The sequence below is a fragment of the Tiliqua scincoides genome, chromosome 5, assembly GCF_035046505.1.
Source record: "Tiliqua scincoides isolate rTilSci1 chromosome 5, rTilSci1.hap2, whole genome shotgun sequence".
Classification (NCBI taxonomy): domain Eukaryota; kingdom Metazoa; phylum Chordata; class Lepidosauria; order Squamata; family Scincidae; genus Tiliqua; species Tiliqua scincoides.
Window position 1 is genome coordinate 143,101,091 of NC_089825.1, and position 21,829 is coordinate 143,122,919.

General features: G+C 44.8%; 1 protein-coding gene across 1 annotated transcript; it reads left to right on the forward strand.

Moving 5' to 3' along the window:
• The first annotated feature begins 125 nt into the window (after positions 1-125).
• On the forward strand, positions 126-16,310 carry LOC136654036 (zinc transporter ZIP2-like). The gene is made up of 2 exons (XM_066630897.1): positions 126-269; positions 15,714-16,310. Exons 1-2 carry the CDS (start codon positions 126-128, stop codon positions 16,308-16,310), a joined length of 741 nt encoding a protein of 246 aa, XP_066486994.1.
• Positions 16,311-21,829: the final 5,519 nt, after the last annotated feature.

Below are 21,829 nucleotides of genomic sequence, written 5' to 3' on the forward strand. Positions count from 1 at the left end.
TCTCCTCCAAAATGCAATCATCTACTTTAGTTATCTTAAGCTGTTTGTAACTGCTTAAAAAATAATAAATTGTTACGAAGATGTTGAACTGCATCTTTAAATTGATTGAGTGATTGACAGCCTTCATGTTCTCCAGCTCCAAGGAGAAATACATGGTTGCCGTGGAGGTCTCCGTCTTGGTCTCTTGTGCTGGATTGTTGGGTTTCATCTTTCTTCCGAAATTCTACATTATTGTGGTGGAATTTGAGCTGAACACCAGGAAGCAGATTGTAAGGAAAAATAAATTGGGTACCTGACTGGCCTTCTATTTTCTTTTCATACTTCTCCTCCCATTCAAGTTTGTGCCTTGCAATTTTGTGCAATATAAACTTGTATTGTATTTGTATTGCATTTAGCATGTTGAAACCAGTGAGAATAGATAATAAATGAGGGTGAATTGACTCATTTTCCTCCCAGATGCAGCAAAATATGTTCTGTTGATCCCTTTGGGGGATTAGACTTAGATATGTTTCTGTCAAGCACCTGACACTGACATCTGACCTGACAATAGAGAAAGAGATTTCTGTCCAGTAATGCAGGACGCTGAGGTGGTGCAACATTTGTGCCATCAGAATTTCACTTATGGCAGTGGATAGCTAAATGGCACCCATTGAGGACCAGGGATGAGCAATCATGGGCCCTCAGGTCACAAATGAACGTGTCTTGATGAGCTCACTCCTCAAAAGTTCTCACAGGATTCTAGGGGAAGAACAGGTCTAGAATTTGGTTCATAGGAGACTTGATGCATTTCCTGTGACATTGAGATCCATGTGACATTGGTTCATTCCTTCCCAGTCTGAACTGTGATGTTTTAGTTGACCAACAGCCTCACAATCTCAATGAGTCATGGATGGCTCCTTTTCACCTGCTTTCTACACCAGTATAACATGTCTGTCAACACCCCCCGCCAAGTTATCTCTAATACTCAGGTTATTCTGAATCCGCTGAACTCCACACACACACACAACCATTGGCTATGAATCAGACAAAAATGATTTCTTTACCCCTGCAGATAGTCACAAAAGTTCTGGTCTGCAATAACCTGTCCTATAATCATAATAATCCCTGCCTTCAGCTCCTGAAAGCACAGGGGGAAGACAGCAGCCACTGAAGAATCTTGTAACTAAAACCCTTGAATTCTCCTTGGGAGCTGGTGATCTGCTTCAATCCCTTTATAAAGCCTCTCTTCAAAACAATGTGCATCATGTAGATTTAGGAGGCTATAGCTGCAATCCTGAACACACTTTCCTGAGAGTATGTCCCATTGAACAAAACAGAACTTACTTCTGAGTAGACCTGGTTAGGATTGTGCCCTAACTGAAGATAACCTTCCTCAGTGGATGTTTGGGAGTTAGACATGGTGTAAAGGTCCTGTTTCCCTCACCCCTTTGGCTGTCATGGTGGATTCCATAATTTTGTTTCTTTGTCTGCAAAGGCCGATGGTTGTGTCCAGCACTGCCAGTGTCCGTATCACCTTGAGAATCTTTGAGCACAATTGAGACTGAGACCAAGATATGCTCCTGTTCAGGCTGATATGCTCCTGTTCGTTGCTGCTGCTGCTTTTGCTTCTGCCTCATGTTGTCAGCAAGAACTCTAAATCCAGTTGTGGTCTGCTGCTCGACATTCAACGCAGCCTTCAAGATTCTTCTTTCGATGATCTTGTCATTGGCGAATTTGTCCCCCTCCGTGTTGCTGAACTGAAGGAGGTTTCTTTCAGCAAAACTCCAGATGTGTCCTCACTGGAGGCTTAGTAAGTAGCTCTCCTGTGCTTGAAAGATGTACCAAGGGCCACATTGGCATTCCGGTTCTCCTGCTTCCCATGTATGGTTGGGTGGTCATAGCCCTGTGAGCATCCATGTCACCAGGAATGCCTTTGAGTGCAGTTTGGATGGTGGCCTCCTCTTCTCAGCCCCATCCATGCAGCTGTGTGTGTTCATTTTAATTCTCATAGTTGCCCTGATAAGTATCCTGGAGTCCCTGTGATTTCTCTGAGGTGATGGGGAGAGCTTTGCAACTAATCATAGATTTGAGTCTGGGCTACTGGTATCCAATCACAACTCTGAAGTATCTGCTTCATGCTGGATTCCCACAGTTTTTCTCTTTCTTTGAGTGAGAGGCAGAAACATCCCCAATTATTGAGTTGAACTGATAATCTGCTCTTTGTTAAAACCAAGGCACAGTTTCCAGTGTGGTAGTGAACCTGTGTCTGGTCAGTTCCAGTGCAGACTGGAGGCTGGGACTGCATAATAGATTCCTGAGATGTTCAAGAGATTCACACCACATATTGAAATCTGTATGGACGTCCTATTAGACCTGATCATCACTGAGGTTAAATACTCTTCTCCTGACAGGGATGTTTCCAGATCATTTTCTTTCCCCATTGATTTCTGTAGTAAAGAAAAGGTGTAGAAGGGTGGGGGGGGGGAATTCTAAAAATATTTTACATAATGATAAAGTATGTGAGATAATAATAGAAAGAAAACTAGAATTTCAAGGAGAACACCAGTCTAGAACCCTTGTCCTTCATATACTAGCTTTCTGCCTGCGTGGATTTTATTTTTGTACAGAGGAGCATATGAAGCGGCACAGCCAGGCACAGAATTATTTCTGTACTGAGAGCTGCATCTGGTCTAAGAGGCAGGAAGGCAGTGAGGATCTGTCAGGCTGCTATCAGAACAAAAACCACCCCCAACACCAATGCCCCACCCCATAGGTTGGTATCTTGCGTGTCTGTGTGTTCATTGATTTAATCACCTGTTCCTTAATTGTAAAATTTACTGATTCGTTTGGGCAGATTACAGCAGTGACTAACAAATGTATCTGATCAACTGCATCCCTCAAAAGAGTCAAAACCAGATTTAGGAAATGGAGAGGATGTGGGGAAACAGCAGCAGACAAAAGTAACACAGTAACCATCTGTAATGTCCGTGGCGGGAGGAGGCCCCTGCCCTGGGGTTGGTACCGAGCGCGAGGGGCTTACCTGGTCGAGGTGTGGTGGTCGGCGGTGAATTAAGGAACAGGAAGCAGGCAGGGCAGCTTTACACAGAAGGTTTAATTGAGTCAACCTCTTTGCATTCATGGGGGCTCATTTCTTCACGGCCCCCCTCAGTCTAGGCTGACTGGTGTCATCATCGTTGGAGCGGCTCAGGATCCGGTCCTTCCGTTTCTTTGGATATTATAGCCCCGGCCTCCCGGGCCGAGTCCCTCGGCCCTGCGCCCTGGCTCTGGAGGGCACTGCCCCGGCTCTCCGGAGTCAGGCTGGCTGGCCTTGGGAGGGCCCACGGTACCTTGTTTTTGGCTCCCTTCTCAGTTAGTCCCCCTGGGTTGTAGTAGGTGTCGAGCGTCCTTCTCAACAACCACCTCTCTCCAGGGTACGTCCTCTGGGTCTGGGCAAGCCCTGAGTCAGGGAGGTCTCTGCCCCAGCCTCCTCTCTGTAGAGCTGACTGCAGCCCCCTTCCTATGGAGGCCTTTCTCCTTTTCCTTTGGCCTGGGTCACCTTCTCCCACTGGCTTCCCTCTGGCCTTCCACCACTCTGGAGAGGAGCGACCCCCTCCTCCCTCTCCAGCTCCCTTATGAGGCTTACCTCAGGTCTGCCTAACCCCACCCTTCCTGCCCACATGTCTTCCTGCTCCCAGTTGTTCCCTGCCCCTACCCCCATGTAGGTGTCCTGCACAGGTCCCCAGTCCTGCTGACACTTGGGGCTTACTCCCAAGGAGGCCTTGACTTGGTGTCACCTGGGCTGAGTCCAGGTGACACCATCTTTTAACAATGACAGTGTATTTATGAAGGTTTTGCCCTAGTGCTACATATACACAGTAACAGCTTCTAAGAGTCAGAAAGGCCATGGTGGGTACATTAATCCAGCAATGTGCATTGGGACCTCACACTGCATGCAAATCTCATTGCAGCATCATTCCCAAGTACTACCACCATGTCCTGGCCTTGGCATCTGCTGTGAGTGAGATCAACAAGGATGCCAGCCTCTTACCCAATAGCACGTTGGGATACAAGATCTATGAAAATGCTTACAATGCCTTAGGAACCAGCTTTGGAACAATGTCCCTCCTTTTTACAGGACAGGGGAACCCCCTGAACTACCACTGGGGTGAGAACAGGAAGCTGGTGGCCATCATTGGAGGGCTTACCCCCCAAAAGACCAAGCAGATGCCCCATATCCTACTTATCTATAAGATGCCACAGGTATGTGCAATTGTCTATATGGAGAGGTGCAACTCCAAAGAAATGAGATATTCCTCATCTCTTGGTTCAAAGCTAACTGCACTATCTATTCCAACACACACATTCCAATGTTGATGCCTTCTCTCTAAAAGCACTTTAAGAAAGGGGGATCAGAATGGGATAATGGCAGAGGTGAGGAATTAACCTGTTCTCTGCTCACATCATATATAAATTAGCTGAGTGTTAAACTCTTTATTTGGAAAAGTATGGGGGGAGGGGGCTTTGGGGTGAAGAAGCTGCAAGAAACCAGGGATCCCAAAATTCAGACTTTTGCACCAACTGTAGAGTGCCTTTTGCCCTAATCACCAAGGGAGTTCCCAGGCAGAAGGATTTATTGACCTGATTTTACAACACTGCAAGGCCATCCTTATAAGTACCAGAGCTATTACTGCAACACACCGCTGAGTTGCTTTGGTGAACCAAAGTTGCCTGTGATCTCTTGGTTCTTGATAGTTGGGGTGAAAAGAGACATCTTCTGGGCCTTGGCAGAAGAAAGAGAGAAGAAACCAAAGCTAGTGGAGAAGAAAAGGAAGATGAAAAAAATACCTGCCCTTTTTGGATTCTGCATTAGGGGACAGGTTTTTTGCTGGCAACTCCATGTGATTGAAACACATCAATATTCAATAAAATTTTTGCCTTTAGCACGTATTTGAGGCATTCTCTCTTTCTGAACTTGAACAGTAGAGAGAAATGTGTAAATATTCCATATTATCATCCCACCCACCCTCAACCCAATCTAACCTGCTCTGCCTTTAAGATGGAGCATCAAACAGTGCAATCCTATGCATGTGTTCTCAGAAGTAAACCCCATTCGGTTCAGAGGAACTGGCTCCCACATAAGTTCATATTGGATTGCCAGGCCTTACTAGTCTGTCACTGACTAGGTGCAATGTGACCAGCCACTTTGAATGTATCTTTATCTCCACTCCTATGGTTTATCGTAATACAAGGGACCCATGTTCCAAAATGAGGAAGGATCAGTGTTCTTTAGTATTGTGTGGTATCATGTCTAGGGTGCAGAATCCAAGGGTTTTTAGCCTAATATATATAAGAAGATCAAATACCATGAGACCAAACTTCTCCTTTGTTTGTCATTTGTGATTTGTATTCAGGATTAATGGTAAATTTTTCATGCTAAAGAAGTCATTCTTTTCCATCTTAGATTTATGGCTCGCTTGATCCTGCTCTGAGCGATAAAACTCGATTTCCATCTCTTTATCGGATGATCCCCCATGAAAATGATCAGTATGCTGGGATTGTTGTACTGCTCAAGCACTTTGGATGGACCTGGGTTGGCCTCATTGTTTCTGAAGATGACAGCGGGGAAAGGTTATTGAGAACTCTCATTCCTCAGCTCCTCCAGATCAATATCTGTCTTGCTTTTAAGGAAATTATTCCAACCCTGAAGTCATACTGGATGGAGGAAAAACAGTTATATGAAAATATAGAAAGAATTAGTTCTACTCTCTTATTGACCCAAATTAATGAGATTCTCGTTCATGCGCCTTCACGGTCTGTGGACTCTTTACGAAGGGCTCTATTTATAAATGAACATTTTTTAAACCACACAACCCGGACAGTTTGGATAGTAACAGCTCAGTGGGATTTTGAAAATTTGTTCAATTGGGGCTTATTCACCCCCAAATCTTTCAATGGCACCTTGTTCTACACACCACACACAAATGATGTAGCAGGATATGAACATTTCCTGGAGACATTAAACCTTTTTCATTTTAGACTTGATTCCATACATGAGTTTTGGTCTGTCACATTTCAGTGTTCTTATAACTGGTACACACCAGGCAGGAAAATCTGCACTAGGAAGGAGAAGCTGAGAAATGTCCTGGGATCCCGCTTTGAAATGAAAATGTCTGGCCTGAGCTATGGTATCTACAATGCCATGTATGCTGTAGCACATGCTCTCCATGTGATGTATTCCTCTAAATTCAAGCAGGAAGCAAGGGGCTATGGAGGCCTTTGGAACTTTCAGAAAATTCAGCCGTGGCAGGTGGGAATAATTTCTCCATCTGTACTATAAAGATCAAGAAGGATGTAGAGACATTACGCCTTCCCGGGATGAACTCTAGGATCTTGTTATTGGATTCAAGAATAGGTTGTCTGAAACACTGCTAATGTGAAATTTGGAAAAAAAGATGTCCTGGTGAACAATTGTGTTTTATGATTTCTGATGAGGAGATTAAAATAATGTTGCCTTCTAATGTTAAGATTATAGTTTAGCATAATAACTAAAAAAATGGTGAATTTTAACAACTTGTCCCAGTTTATTCATTGGTTTCTCCTCCAATCTAGCTTCACTTCTTTCTGAAAAATGTCCACTTCAACAATAGTGCAGGAGAGCAAATATTCTTTGATGAGAATGGGGAGTTGGAAGCTGGATATGATATCATCAATTTGTTTGCATTTACCAATAAATCCTTCCATAAAGTCAAAGTTGGAAAGATGTTCCACCAGGCTCCTGGAGGAAAAGAGTTTGCCATTAATGAAAGTGCCATTGTGTGGAACCATAGGTTTAATCAGGTAGAAAGAACCATTACTGTAGGTAATGAACCATTACTGTAGAAAGAATCAAACTGTAGGTTTTACAGTTGCAAGTTGTAGTCCAGGTTGTTGGGTAACTGTTGAGATACTCTTGGCTGCTGTTATAAAGCTGGTGGAGCTAGTTGATGGTGGCATTTGCAATATGATATACAGTTAACCTGCATGTTATTCAAGGGTTACATTCCAGAGTCGGCATGTAAAGCTAAAATTGCACATACTCAAAATTACCTTCCAAATCCTTATATAAATAAAATATAATCCTTTATATATGATTATATATATATAAGATATAATTTTTATATACTATAAAAAAGTATAAAAATACTGTCTTTAAAAACTATTGGTATTGTGAGAAGTAGACCGACAGAGAGAACAGCAGCTTCAGTCTCCAATGTCAGGCTCACTCTGGGGTACACATTTAGTGAATGGAATTGCAGGTGGTGAATAGTCTGCAGTGTTTAAACTGTTTTCCTCTGATCTTTTTTTTTTTTTTTTTGCCTAGTGCATGTAATATACTTAGAGAGCTATTGGAATGATTTTTCATAATCAACTGCACATGTCTTTAAATGCATAATTTGGCCCTTGTGTGCTTTTTGGATATTTTTCACATAGGAGCCAAGGGGGCAGATGGGTCAGAATTGGGGCTGCACTGGGGGAAAAGTAAAAAAGTCCCTTTTCTTTACATCACCCTCCTGATGCAGATTGCCCCCAATCTGACACCTCCTGGACACAGACACCAATGATCTGAAGAGGGACAATCTACTCATTTAATGTAGTGTGTAGTTTGACCCTGACAAAACATATGAAGTACTTAAAATCTGCTCTATGAATGTGACATATTCAGACACTGCTCTCAAACATGCTACTTTTAAAAGCAGAAGAGTGCAGGGAAACAGTCTACTGTCGCCTTGCAGCTCTCCCCAGAATGCTTCAGGAGGTCTAATTCCAATTCATTGGGAAGTGAGTAGAGGGACTATGCATTCCCACTACAGGAGTGCATATATCTGTAACTGCATTGGGGTGGCTGATGGTATAAGTATCATGAAGCAATATGACAATTCTCCCCAGAAAACCTCTTCTGTTGCTTTTAGGTGCTGCCCCAATCCACATGTGTTGAGAGTTGTCGTCCTGGCCAGAGCAGAGCGGTTCGTCAGGGGAAGCCAGTTTGTTGCTATGACTGTGCTCAGTGCTCTGAAGGGAGGATTTCAAGCCAGATGGGTAAGTAAAAGCATTCAAAGCTAAATGGGGAGGCCATTCCGATGTTTGTATAAGTGATCTGCGGAAAGGACTGGTTCATATAGGCATAAATGCCTGCAATCACAGTGATCACACAAATGGGTGAATGATGGGCCAATTCTACCCTCTCTTTCCTCTGCTGGAATATGTGTTGTGCCGGCAGAAAAAGAGGATAGGATTGGGCCGAAAAGCACTTTACGTTAGGCTCAGAGTTCCTGGGCTAAAATCACTTATGGAATGTTTTGGTCAAATGGTGAATTTAATCTCGATCTTCCAGGACCTTATTCTACCCACTACACTACACTGCCTCTCAGGTTTGCAAGCTTTCTGAAGCTGTTCCTTGTGGTCAGTTTTACTAGGCATATGTTGCATTATTTCCAGAGGAATGCTATGTCCATAGAGATGTATGATGCTGAATTAATTAGCTGAACTGGGACATGCCAGCTCCTATTCCACTGGTAAAACAGGAAATTCTATATTATTTATTTATTTATTTACTCCAAAATGAAAAGAAGAGATTTCACACTTGGAGAGAGCATGGGGATATGATGAATATGATTTTTAATTAATGCTTTGTTTATTGTTTCTATGGTATACTACAACTTATGAAGTCTGATCGTGATTCTCTGTCCATGCAGTATCATTATAATGCCAAACTCAGCTAAACAAAATTAAGCCCTGAACATTAATTTGTTATCAGAATAAAAAGGTAAGGTAAAGGTTTCCCCTGCACAGTCGTGGTGCTCATCTCCATCTCAAAGCCGAGGGAGCCGGCGTTGTCTGTAGACGTCTTCTGTGGTGATGCAGCCAGCGTGACTAAACGCCGAAGCACACAGAACTCTGCTATCTTCCCACTGAAGTGGTACCTGCTTATCTACTTGCATTTAGATGCTTTTGAACTGCTAGGTTGCCAGGAGCTGAGGCAAGTAACAGGTGGTCACTCTGTACCTCAGCACCAGGGTCTTGGACTCCTGGGCTGTTGACCTTCCAGCCAACAGTCTGGTGTTTTTAACCACTCAGCCACCACACCTCATGCTCTTGGACTACTAGTGATATTGACCAGAGGCCATGTGTGTGATTCATCTTGTATTGGTCCAATGGCATGTTTCATACCATTCAGGGTCAACCTACCATAAGACTAAGGCACTGATGCCACTGGGCTAAGCAGGTAAGATGACCCATGCACATTTTGACATGTTAAAACAGTGTCCTCGTTGTTCAGATGCAGATCATTGTGACAAGTGTCCAGAAGACCAGTATCCAGACAGCGACCAGGACCGATGTGTCCCCAAAACCATAACGTTTTTGTCCTATGAAGAGCCCTTGGGAAACATCTTGTCTTCTTCTGCCCTGTTCTTTTCTTTGGTCACGCTCGTGGTGATGGGGAGCTTCATTCAGCACCGGATGACTCCAATAGTCAAAGCCAACAACTGGAGCATTACTTGCACCCTGCTCTTTGCTTTGCTGCTTTGCTTTCTATGTTCCTTTGTGTTCATTGGCTGTCCTGGGAAAGTGTCCTGCATTCTCCGGCAAACCTGGTTTGCCATCGCTTTCACTGGGGCCGTTTCCTCAGTGTTGGCCAAAACCATCACTGTGGTTCTGGCTTTTGTGGCTACAAAGCCAGGAAACCACATAAGGAAATGGGTGGGGAAGAGACTGGCGGCGTCCATTGTCCTTCTCTGTTCTCTTACGCAAACTGGCCTCTGTGCAGTGTGGCTGGCCACCTCTCCCCCCTTTCCAGAGTCTGACATGCATTCTCAGATGGGCCAAATCCTCATGCAATGCAATGAAGGCTCTAATAACATGTTCTACATTGCCTTGAGCTACATGGGGTTCCTGGCCATCATCGTTTTAATGTGGCTTTCTTAGCCAGGACATTGCCTGATACTTTTAATGAAGCCAAGCTGATCACCTTCAGCATGCTGGTCTTTTGCAGTGTCTGGGTGTCCTTTGTGCCAACCTACCTAAGCACCAAGGGGAAATACATGGTGGCCGTGGAGATCTTCTCCATCTTGACCTCTAGTGCTGGATTGTTGAGTTTTATCTTTCTCCCCAAACTCTACATTATTGTGGTGAAGCCTGAGCTGAACACCAGGGAACAGCTAGTGCAGAAAAAGAATTTTAGCACTTGATTGATCACCTCCAATCTTTTTACGCCTCTCCTCCCATTCAATATTGTGTCTTTTCTTTTATCCAAATGTTAACCTAAGGCTGTGGACAAGCTCGTGTCTGTTGCTATGGCTGTAAAACATTTAGGAGGTTTCAACCGTACAGGGAGTTGTTGTTATTGGCAACCTTCAGTCTCGAAAGACTATGGTATCGCGCTCTGAATGGTGGTTCTGAAACAGCGTCTAGTGTGGCTGAAAAGGCCGATTCGGGAGTGACAATCCCTTCCACACCGGGAGCAAGTGCAGTCTGTCCCTGGTCTGTCTCCCTGGCTATGGGCCTTCCTTCTTTGCCTCTTTGCCTCAGACTGTTGGCCAAGTGTCTCTTCAAACTGGGAAAGGTCATGCTGCACAGCCTGCCTCCAAGCGGGCCGCTCAGAGGCCAGGGTTTCCCACTTGTTGAGGGCCACTCCTAAAGCCTTCAGATCCCTCTTGCAGATGTCCTTGTATCACAGCTGTGGTCTACCTGTAGGGCGCTTTCCTTGCACGAGTTCTCCATAGAGGAGATCCTTTGGGATCCGGCCATCATCCATTCTCACAACATGACCAAGCCAATGCAGGCGTCTCTGTTTCAGCAGTGCATAAATGATAGGGATACCAGCTTGTTCCAGGACTGTGTTGTTTGGAACTTTGTCCTGCCAGGTGATGCTGAGGATGCATCGGAGGCAGCGCATGTGGAAAGCGTTCAGTTTCCTCTCCTGTTGTGAGCGAAGAGTCCATGACTCGCTGCGGTACAGAAGTGTACTCTGGATGCAAGCTCTGTAGTAAACAAGGATGAACTGACTTTTCCGACTTGCTTATTAGCACTGACCCATTTCTCTCACAATAGCAGCAAAAGGGATTATTTTCTTTAGTTTTCCAAACAATAGTTGTGAAGACAATTTGTTGTGAAGCATTCATAGATTCCACTTAGACTGTAAATTGGTCCACCTGTTAGACATGGAAGAATCAGAGATGTCATTAAAGAGTTGCCTTATTTTTGCGGGTGCAGGTACTCTGCTAGTATCCGTAACAACACTGACACAGCTGAGCAGGCTGCCTCCTTGTGACAATGGCTGTCTGATGATAGCCTTACATCATCCCCACACCCAAAAAGTCATTCGTTCCCACTTTGTCCACCCAATTGGGGGGGCACGTACATAGGGAGTCCAGGTGCTCACTCCCTGCATAACCTTGGTACAGGTTACACGGAATTTGCCACTCAGCCACTGTCTTTCACTACAGCTGGAACTCTGCCACCACCATGGAATGCGGCTCATGCTCTATTGGTGTCCCTCCATCTGCGTGTGTGTGTGGGGAGTAGGTAGGGTTGGGCTGACTCTCTCTGAATTCTGAGTGACTTTTACATCTTCTCACTCCATTGTGACTATCTCAGTTGGCCCCATGATTTTCAGTCTTTCCAGTTATCCCCAATCCCTGCCATTCATTTCATTCATTCACTGCCTCAGTGCGGAACAGTTCATGGCTGTGGATCAAGCAGACATGTTTCTTACACTTTGCAAAGATCTGAGAAGGCTGCTAGGAAGGACGATAATGATCTCTGCAGTAATGATCATAATTACTGTAATCAGGAAGTGAATACACCAGCAGCTAAAGAAAGACTCCTTCCCACTTGAACAACAAAAGCTACTGTGCCTCTGAGGAGCTGAACACGTGCTCAGCAACATCTGCAAAGGCTCCTTGCAAAAGGACGAGTTCCTTGCGCCCAGTTTTTCCACTTCGGCAGATGCAAGAGTGCTTTGAAAGCGACTGATGATGCTTGGCTAATTGAACCAATGGATGCAGCCATCAGCCTGCTGGGTGTTTACGGGACAATGAGGGAGATCATCCTAGACTGGGGACAAAATGTCTCTGGACTCAGAGTGCTCTCTTTGCTGCTGCACCTGTATCATGTTTCTGGCAATAATTGTAACCCCAGGTGGGGTTTCCTGCCACAAATGGAAAGCGCAGTACTTAGTCCAACGCAAGTTCTCATCATTGGTGAATTTCTTTCTTTCATTGTTGTGCATTCAAAGGAACGACTGTTTAATGAACCTCCAATTACTGCTTTTCATCATTAGTACGTTCTTTTATTGTTTGAAATGATACCCCCGGAGAATACTTGATTAAAAGTCTTGTAGTGTGATGACAGCCAAAGAATTCATTCTCCAAGAACTTATTTCTGCAGGTCAGTGACTTGTGGCTTACTGTCTAATTGTCCTGCTGAGGGCTGGAAGTGACATCATTAAGCAGATGATGGCCAGAAATAAGCAATTTGTTTTCATGTAGGAGCTCATTAGCTGCAGATGACAGAGGAGAAAATATGCAAATCTTAATCTTATTTTCAAGATTTGGGAGTGTCCAATTTTCATGTGGGTTACCCTTTCAGCATTGCCACTTCTGCCAAGGCATCACTGCCCATCTCAGCAGCTGAGAGATGCTCTGCAAAGTACTGCCTCAGTAGAGGCAGCACTGCTGAAAGGGTGCCACTGGGACAGCCCAATTATCACATGGGCCAGATCAAGAGCTTCTGACCTGTGGGCCTTATGTTTAACGCCCCTGGTTTAGCCAGTTGGGCACTTCTGGCAGGAACAGTACAGTTTTGGGGCTAGGAATAGGGATCTCGTGCGCATCTATGGTATGTAAGGGCCTCGGGGGAAGCAAATACCCATCTCCAGTTGCTGTCTTGGGGATGCTGGTTGGTGACCCTTAAGGCCAGAATTTCCAAGTCCATCCTAAATGCTTGCATGCAAATAGGATCCGTTAAGTTCTCTGCTTCTGTCAAGGAGATTTTGAACAGGAGGAGGAATTTGTGTCTGGAAGTGGCTTCTGCTGCCACACACTTAGTGTAAGCTATTGATCATATAGTAACTATGAATATGTATGTGCGACTTTCTACGGTGCTGGTAAGTCAAAATCACATCTTTTTTTGGCTCCTGGGAAAAAAAGATAAGGGGGGGAGGAGAAGAGAGGAACCCAGGAGTAAAAGCAGTCATGTTAGGAGTCATTGGAGACTCCTTATGTTTAACGCCTCTAGTTTAGCCAGTTGCGCACTTCTGGCAGGAACAGTACAGTTTTGGGGCTAGGAATAGGGATCTCGTGCGCATCTATGGTATGTAAGGGCCTCAGGGGAAGCAAATACCCATCTCCAGTTGCTGTCTTGGGGATGCTGGCTGGTGACCCTTAAGGCCAGAATTTCCAAGTCCATCCTAAATGCTTGCATGCAAATAGGATCCGTTAAGTTCTCTGCTTCTGTCAAGGAGATTTTGAACAGGAGGAGGAATTTGTGTCTGGAAGTGGCTTCTGCAGCCACACACTTAGCGTAAGCTATTGATCATATAGTAACTATGAAATGTATGTGTGACTTTCTAAAGTGCTGGTAAGTCAAAATCACATCTTTTCTTGGCTGCTGGGAAAAAAAGATAAGGGGGAGAGGAGAAGAGAGGAACCCAGGAGTAAAAGCAGTCATGTTAGGAGTCATTGGAGACTCAGGACATTTGCACCAGCAGCTCCCAAGTGCCTGATGGTAGCACCTGTCTCGTGCCATTGTAAATGGACTAACGGTAGCAGATCGCGAGATCCACTGCCATAAATGTGTGATCAAACTGACCTTTTGTCTATACCAGTGGTGTAGCTAAACGGGTGCAGGGGGTAGCAGTTGCACCAGGCATCAAGCTTTAGGGGCGCAACAAGCTGAGCTTGACACTAGTGACCAAAATTGTGAAAATCTTGGTATGTATGAATAGGTCAGATCATAGCGCAGTGCAATGAAGGCTCAACCTTCATGTTCTCCATTGGCGAATCCTGCATTTTCTGGCAGACCTCATTTGCCATCACTTTCAGTGGGGCTGTTTCTTCAGTGTTGGCCAAAACCCTTACTGTGGTCCTGGCCTTCATGGCCACCAGACCAACCAACAGGAGGAAAAAAGGAGAGGACTGAAGTAGACTAAAATTCAGTTACTGCGTCAAGCTTGCACTGGAAATGGTGGGATATTTGAGGACTGCAATTTCAAGCTCCCTTGCTCATGTGTGCTCTTTTTCTCTGTGAATGTACCATGTCCCCGTAAAATATTTGTCTGAAGTTTTTGCATGAAAATATTGACGTCAAAGCAAAACTTGATCTGAAAATGGGCAATTTGGCAGGCAGGCAACTTATCTGAAACAATTATTGATCATGTAGCACATCTGCAGTCCCTTTTGATAGATGCCCTGAACTGGAGCTACTTTGCAACTGACTGTCTTCTTGCAGGGATACACCTGAATAGCATACTCATTCCGCAAAAGGGAGACATGAGCAAGAGATGTGCATGGTTGTACATGGAGGAAATATATACACAGTGGTGGGAATGCAGTCACCTCCAATATGCCAATAACACAGGCCAACACACATTCTACTTCCTTAAACGTTACACCAATTCCTGGGTATATTTGGGGTGCTGATTCCAAAAATGGCATCCATTTTGCCCTATCACATCTAGTTTTTGAGACATGGCATAGCCTCTTTAGTGAATGCTTCAAGCAGCTTCCTCATGAGGAAGCCTACACTATGGCTTCCTCATGAGGAAGCTGCTTGGACCATTCACAATACTATAGCTCTAGTATATCACAATACTTCTGCCCTAGATGTGATAGGGCAAAATGGATGCCATTTTTGGAATTGGCACCCCAAATTCATACCAAACCAGCATAAAGTTTGGGAAGATCTCTTCTGACCCTCAATTTTGTAGGCCTGTGTAATTGTTGTCAAATGGAGTGTGAGTGTGAGTGTGTGTGTGTGAGAGAGAGAGATTTCAATCATTCATGTACTCTTCCATGTGAAGGTTTAAATGCATGTCCGTCCGTCCATCCATGGAGGATATATCTGCAAGAATTAACCCTGAATATAATAGGCTGCAGTAGACATGGTAAGGATTGCTGCATTCTTGTCCATGCATCTAATGACCCTTGGTCGCCACCTACTGGTGGAATCTTAATTTTACAACCTATTGGGTTTTTTTTAGCAATGCAGAACAGTGACCAGTTCCTTAAGTCTTAACTGCTAGTTTTAATTCATGCTTCTGGTAAGTGAATGCGGGTTCACTTACAAGACCATACCCCACTGAGGTTTGAAAGACACACGTACACAGTTGTATTAAAAAAAGAAAAAAAAAGATGGGTAGTTTTCAAGGCTGATTTGCCATGTGGTTTGAAGAGCTACCATTTCATAAACACCCATCCATAGCCTCATTGGATGTGCAAAGCTAGTTGTTTAGTTCATTTATTTCTAGGAGAAAACCAGTGGATGAGACAGGGCAGGCATGTGCTTGATGTATTCTGTCCTGCCATTCTAAAATTAAAAGTAAAATTCAGTGAAGCAGGGGAAGAACAAGCAAGAATAAAAAGTAGAAAAGAAAGGAGAATCATGAATATATATGTGAAAGCATTTCAGGCCCTGGGCTAGTAGCAGAGGGAAATGGAATTGGATAGTAATTTCTTTCTCTCTTTTCCACACAACAGGGATACCCATTTGGTAAACTAATCACCTCACTGGGCTTTTTCCTGGTGTTCTTTATTGAAAGCATCCTGCTTCAGTGCTGCCCAAGTGTTGTACATTCACATGACTTTCACAAAAGTCACGCCAATCACAAGAGTGGACCAGAATCCCACAGCTCTTTCCGGGCATTTGTGCTCTTTATTTCGCTCTCCTTCCATTCTATCTTTGAGGGCTTGGCCATTGGAGTGCAGAAGGAGGAAGTGGCTGCCATTCAGCTTTGCTTAGCAGTGCTAATCCACAAGGCCATTGTGGTCTTCAGTTTGGCCATGAAGTTGGTGCAGATTGGCACTGATGCCCGCTGGAGACTCCTGTATTTGGTGGTGTTCGCTCTGATGTCTCCTGCTGGCATTGGGGTGGGCATTGGGGTGTCGCTTTCCAATGGTAATGGGAGCAGCCTGGCTCAGGCTCTGCTGGAGCGAGTGGCAGCAGGCACCTTCCTCTATGTCACCTTCCTGGAGATACTCCCCTATGAGCTGCGCTCACATGAAAGCCTCCTTGCAAAGTTCTTCTTCATGGGCCTTGGTTTCTCTGTCATGGCCGTCATTGCCATTTGGGCATGAAGGGTTGCCAATGCTGGTGTCATCATGGGAACCCATCAACATCTTCTCAACCTAAAAAACTAAAAAAAAACATTTAAACAACACCTGTAAAGGAAACTGCTCAGGAGAAAACTAAGTTTCAAGACGATACAGCTGCCTGCACGAGGCAATAATGTGTCATAGCTCACTGTCCTCTATGCTAGATCTACCTGGAGTTGATAATAAGCAGCACAGTATTTGCTAACAGGGCCAAAGGCTGACAGATACAGTCATGTTTTCTCAATTTTCTACCACTCCGTGAAAGTCAGTGTGGAATATGGAGAGACCTTAGGCAATGAACTTGGGATTCAGCAGAGGCCTGGATAATGGTAAAATTGGAATAAATGCCACTTAAGGAGTTTGAGTGTGAAAAAAATAAACGAATTTGTTGGTTGTCTAGTTTTGGCCAAGGCTGCCAGGGCAGTTTACATGGGCTGCACTGGGTATGTTGTATCCCTAATTAACTCAGCAGAAAAAAGCAGCAGCCAATGAGTACTGTACTGCCAGACTGCATCAAAAAGGTGAATAACTGCACAATCAAAATGACTTTCATTAAAAAAATATCCAGTTGAACTTGCTAATTTCTACTCTACTGTGGTAAGTTGAAAATAATTCAGCACACGTCCAGTGTCATCACTTCCACTGACCTCAGACCTATGAGCCACTATTTTCCAACAAAGGAATTACAAAGAAAAAATTGAGAAACTGCTGAGTTAGAATTTGTCAGGAAATTTGACTACGTTGGATTGGTTTGAAGAAAGGTGAAGCTTTTGTGTCTCATTTCATTGTGAAATAACTTACAGTCCAATCCTATCTACATTCCCACCCCACCACTCCAGCTGCACCACCAAAGCACCTATTGCATCTGGTGGAGGGGAGGGATAATCCTGGAGATCTCCTCTACATAAGGGACCATTTTTTCCCTTGCCTGGTAAGCCTCTGATATCATTATGGGTCTACTCTGACCTGCTCCATCAATTTTGCTTGCTCAAGCCTGAGTGGACCTGGAAAAGTGGATTGAGGCCAGAAAGGGGGATAGGATATCAGTGGTGCTATTGTAAGCGACACTGCCCCTTTCCTGGTCTCAAAAATCAAACCCCCCGGACTCTGTCTCCACCTTGTTCCTCCCACTCTCTGTTCTGCCCACCCCAGCCCACCCCCAGTGCCATTGTACTGGTGCCAGGGCTGTTCAGGAGACCACTAGCATGTAGCTGTGGTCACTTACTACTTGTGGCAGTGGCATGGCTATGCTGAATGGTGGATCGTGCTTTGTGACATTTCAGGGTCAATCTAAATTCTCATTTCCACACATTCCCCAAATAAAGACAGCCGACATCAGGTATGGAATTAAAATGGGCCACTTTATTGAATACAAAATATTGCAACAGGGCAACAAAAACTAAAAATCCGTCCCTACATGGGGGAAACGGCCCTAGCCGTCTTCGCTCCCCGGTCTCATAGTGCATCCACCCGACACCAGGCGTAACTCAAATGTTATGAAGCCCGCCTCTCAATGTCGCCCGAAGAGGGTAAGTCAGCAGAACTGCTATGCCTTGCAGGTCACCCCTGCAAGGCCCACCAGTTTGGGCAAGGGGCTTGCCAACCAGCCTCCTCGAGCCAGTCAGGCATCATGGGAGCAGTTCTGGTTCACCCCCATCCTTGCTGACTTAGACTGGACACCCAGAATGTCTTCTGCCTACCCACCCCGCACTTCTAACGCCAGTGACCAGGACGTTAAATACCTATATCAAGACCCAAAACCCACTCCACAGTCAGTCTGGGGTAGGCGAAATAACCACCATCACAAGCCAATTTAGATGGTGATTAAGAATTATTACCCAGCCCTTGCAGAGAAACCAGCTAATCCCAAGCCCAATGCTGAATTACCAGTGAACAGCCAAAAGAGAAGCGGAATGAAAAAGGTAATGAACGGGGAGGTGGGAGGGACAGACAAACAAAGCCTTCAGGAGGCAGATGGCAGCCACTCATGGTATGCTTGTGAGTCCCTGAAAGTGTAGCATGGAGTGGGGTGGGACAGGCAGAGCTCTACTCCACTGGGCCCAGAACTCTGCGTTGGGCCTCCTGGACTGACATGGGGCATTTCAACTCTGTGCTGGCCGTTTCTCCGGTGCAGACTTGAGTAGCCCCATTCTGGGACCTGCTCTCCTACCTGGGGGAAGGGAATGAGTATCGCCTTCCCTCAAGGATCCACCAGCAGCTGCCTGGTGCACTCAGGATGCAGCGGTCGCCATTTTAGTGCTGCTGCTCCTCAGGGTGCTGGACTCAGGATTGGACTGTTCATCTCCACCACCTGATGATCACCATCCATGCACCGAACAGCAAACACTGGGTCCTGCATGTGTTGGGCTGTTGACACACACACACACACACACACACACACACACACACACATGTGCACAGCTCCTTCAGCCTTACAGGCATCTGAAAAAGTTTCTCAATGCGATCATCTGCCTGGCAATTATCTAAATCATTGCCTTCCGTTAGAGAAGTCCCAGGGATAATCGTAAGCCACCTTCAAAATTCATAACATCAACAGCTGACTCCACTCAGGAGCTGAGGATAAAATGTGCACTTCAGCTTTGGAAAAGCCAGCTATGCCATGTAGCTCTGGGATTTTCTGTGTAGACAGCTGTGTTATCTATGGCTTGACTATGCAGATTTCAAGGGAGGGACTTGGCAGTGGGGATTCTCTCAGCCCCTCTACGGTCATTTCTGCTCATGACTGATGATTGTGTTCATAGTGCCTCGAGTGTGGAAGTCCCTGGAAATTGGATGAATGCTGTGGGGCTGAGATTCAGATATGCTGCTGTTCAGAATGTCAACAGTGCTGCTGCTACTGCTGCAGCTGCCTTACGGTGTCATCAACAACTGCCACTCCAAGAGGGGTAGGCAGAAGAGCAGCTATCCATCTCCGGACGTAACTATTGGTGTCTTTTCTCCTCTCGTAATTGTTGAGCAGAAAGATCTCTCTTTTACAGAAACTCCAGATGTGTCTTCCCTGGAAGCACAGTAAGTTGGGTTGTGGTTTGGATTTAAATTCAGTGTTGGAAATATAGAAAAATTACTCGGGATTACATACTTTGGGACTGGTGGCAATAGGGGCAGTAGTGGTGGCATGAAGTTCAAGTTCACATATGCAAAAAGACCCCCGCAACTAGAGAAATGGAAGGTCAAGATGAACACCAAATAAATATTGTTATTGTTATTATTGTTATTAACACTAGGCTAGAACTCTTTCGATGTGCCATGCTCGTTATCGTTGTGCTGAGAAGCTTTTTGGCAGGAAGGAACAGAACATTTGGTTATGTGAGCTGCAGCCGGTGCTCTAAAGTGGTTTGCTAGTGGGTGTGCTTTTAACGACATGTGGAACACACAAGGAGGAAAGCTAATAGGCCTGCAGGTTTGATTGTGGAGGTCAATGGCACAACTTTGTGGAATGACACACAGGAACTATGGGACACAATGCTGACTTTGTAACAATGCATCACTTTTATTGTGGGGATAATAATGCAGTAGCAGAAATGTGGAGTCAAAATACACAGCAATACAGTGTATCGGATATTTTCAATTTTTTCAGCTCATGGCACACTGACAGGGGTGTAAAACTGTAAAGACTCACCATGGGTTCTTGGTCAAGGCACACCCAGCTGCCAGTCAGAGTGCTCACATCACCCAATGGCCTAATAAATTGTTGTTGTTGTTGTTGTTGTTGTTGTTGTTGTTATTATTATTAACAGTATTTATATACCGCTCTTCAACTAAAAGTTCACAAAGCGGTTTACAGAGAAAAATCAAATAACTAAATGGCTCCCTGTCCCAAAAGGGCTCACAATCTAAAAAGATGCAAATGAATACCAGCAGACAGCCACTAGAACAGACAGTGCTGGGGTGAGGTGGGCCAGTTACTCTCCCCCTGCTAAAAAAAAGGAGCACCCACTTGAAAAAGTGCCTCTTACCCAATTAGCATTAATAAATGACCCTCCCCAAATGTCAATGTATGTATAATAATGCAGTGCTTGAAATGTGGGGTCAAAATACAAAGCTCCCAGATTTCTGCTGGTGCACACACACGGTCTCCAGCCGTTCACGCTGCTGGCTCCATTGCATGCATTGTCACTGCTTCTATAGTGGAGAGGGATTCCAGTGATGGGACACTTGCTCCATCAACAGAAGGTGCCCATAGGATTAGGCCTCAGGGCTGCATGGCTATTCACATTGACCTGGAAGTAAGCTCCATTGAACACAATGAGGAGACATGCATACGGTGGCAAAGTAAAGAATCATAGAATCTTAGAGCTGGAAGGACCTAATGGGTCATCTAGTTCAAACCCCTGTCTGGAAGCAGGAAATCCGCTTAGAGCATCTCCAAAATAACACAAAACCAGTTTTAATGAAACAATCCCTGCACTGTAAGGGAATATGTTTGTCACTTTCTACCCTTGAAGGTCATCAAGGTAAGAGCAAAGGGCTCTTCCATGACAGAAACAAAACATGCTAGCCAGCCTTCAATTCTCAGGAGTTGGGGAACTGAGGCTCCACTATCCTAATTGGCTTGTTCCAGGAGAAGAAAATGTCATCCCCTTCAACCACCCATAAACTATGGGAAGATGAGTGGACACATCCAGCGGGCCAGGTGACCAGATCGCTTCTGACTTTTGTTCAGAAGGAACTAGTGTGATAGGGTTATATTATTTTCCACCTCTTTTTCTTGTTGGGCCATCAAAAGATGTTACCAGGGCTTCGTGATTTTAAGCACGAGCAAGGGCTATGCAAAGAGCATAAAGCATTCCCATTCACCATACTGAATATGAACCAGAACCTAAGACTACGTGATTGTCTCATTTCAGAATAATTCCGAAGTACTTCCAGCGTCTCTTTGCCATAAAGTTTGCCAGGTTCGAAATCGAGAAAGATGTCAACCTCTTGACAAATAAGACATTGATTATTTTACCATTTGAAAAGACTAACAATGCCAGGGGATCCTGTTTTGGAACTATGCATCTCCTTTTCACATATCAGGGGCATCCCCTTAATTACATCTGTAGCAAGGAAAAGGAGTTCATTGTCATCATTGGGGGGCTCATTCCTCAAAACTGGAAGCTGATGCCTCACATCTTAAATATCTACAGGATCCCACAGGTATGTGTGTTCCCTAATCTAGAGAGAGGTACAGCCACTAGGATTGCTAGGAGAGCAGACAATCTGGGCTACAACAAGTGAAGACAGAAGACTCTTCTCTGTCCATTTAGCACATAGTTGGAATCAAATGTTAATCAAGTGTTGGGTGAAAGTGTCCAAACCTGATTAAGTTCTTTAAAAACCTCTTTAAGGAGGGAATAATTTGTAATGAATTAGCAGCAAATCTATATGGGCAAAATATTTTCTCCACTACCTTCCCTTGAGGAGGCCTCCATGAATGCCCCACACTGCAGGATGCAGTGCATACCATATTGACAGCTGAATTAAAACTGGAATGTTGG

Bases quoted from the DNA above. Each gene is read 5' to 3' on its own strand.
- LOC136654036 (XM_066630897.1), top strand. From the start codon at position 126: ATGTTCTCCAGCTCCAAGGAGAAATACATGGTTGCCGTGGAGGTCTCC. The intron at 270-15,713 runs GTAAGGAAAAAT...TCCACACAACAG, and splicing joins TGAACACCAGGAAGCAGATT to GGATACCCATTTGGTAAACT.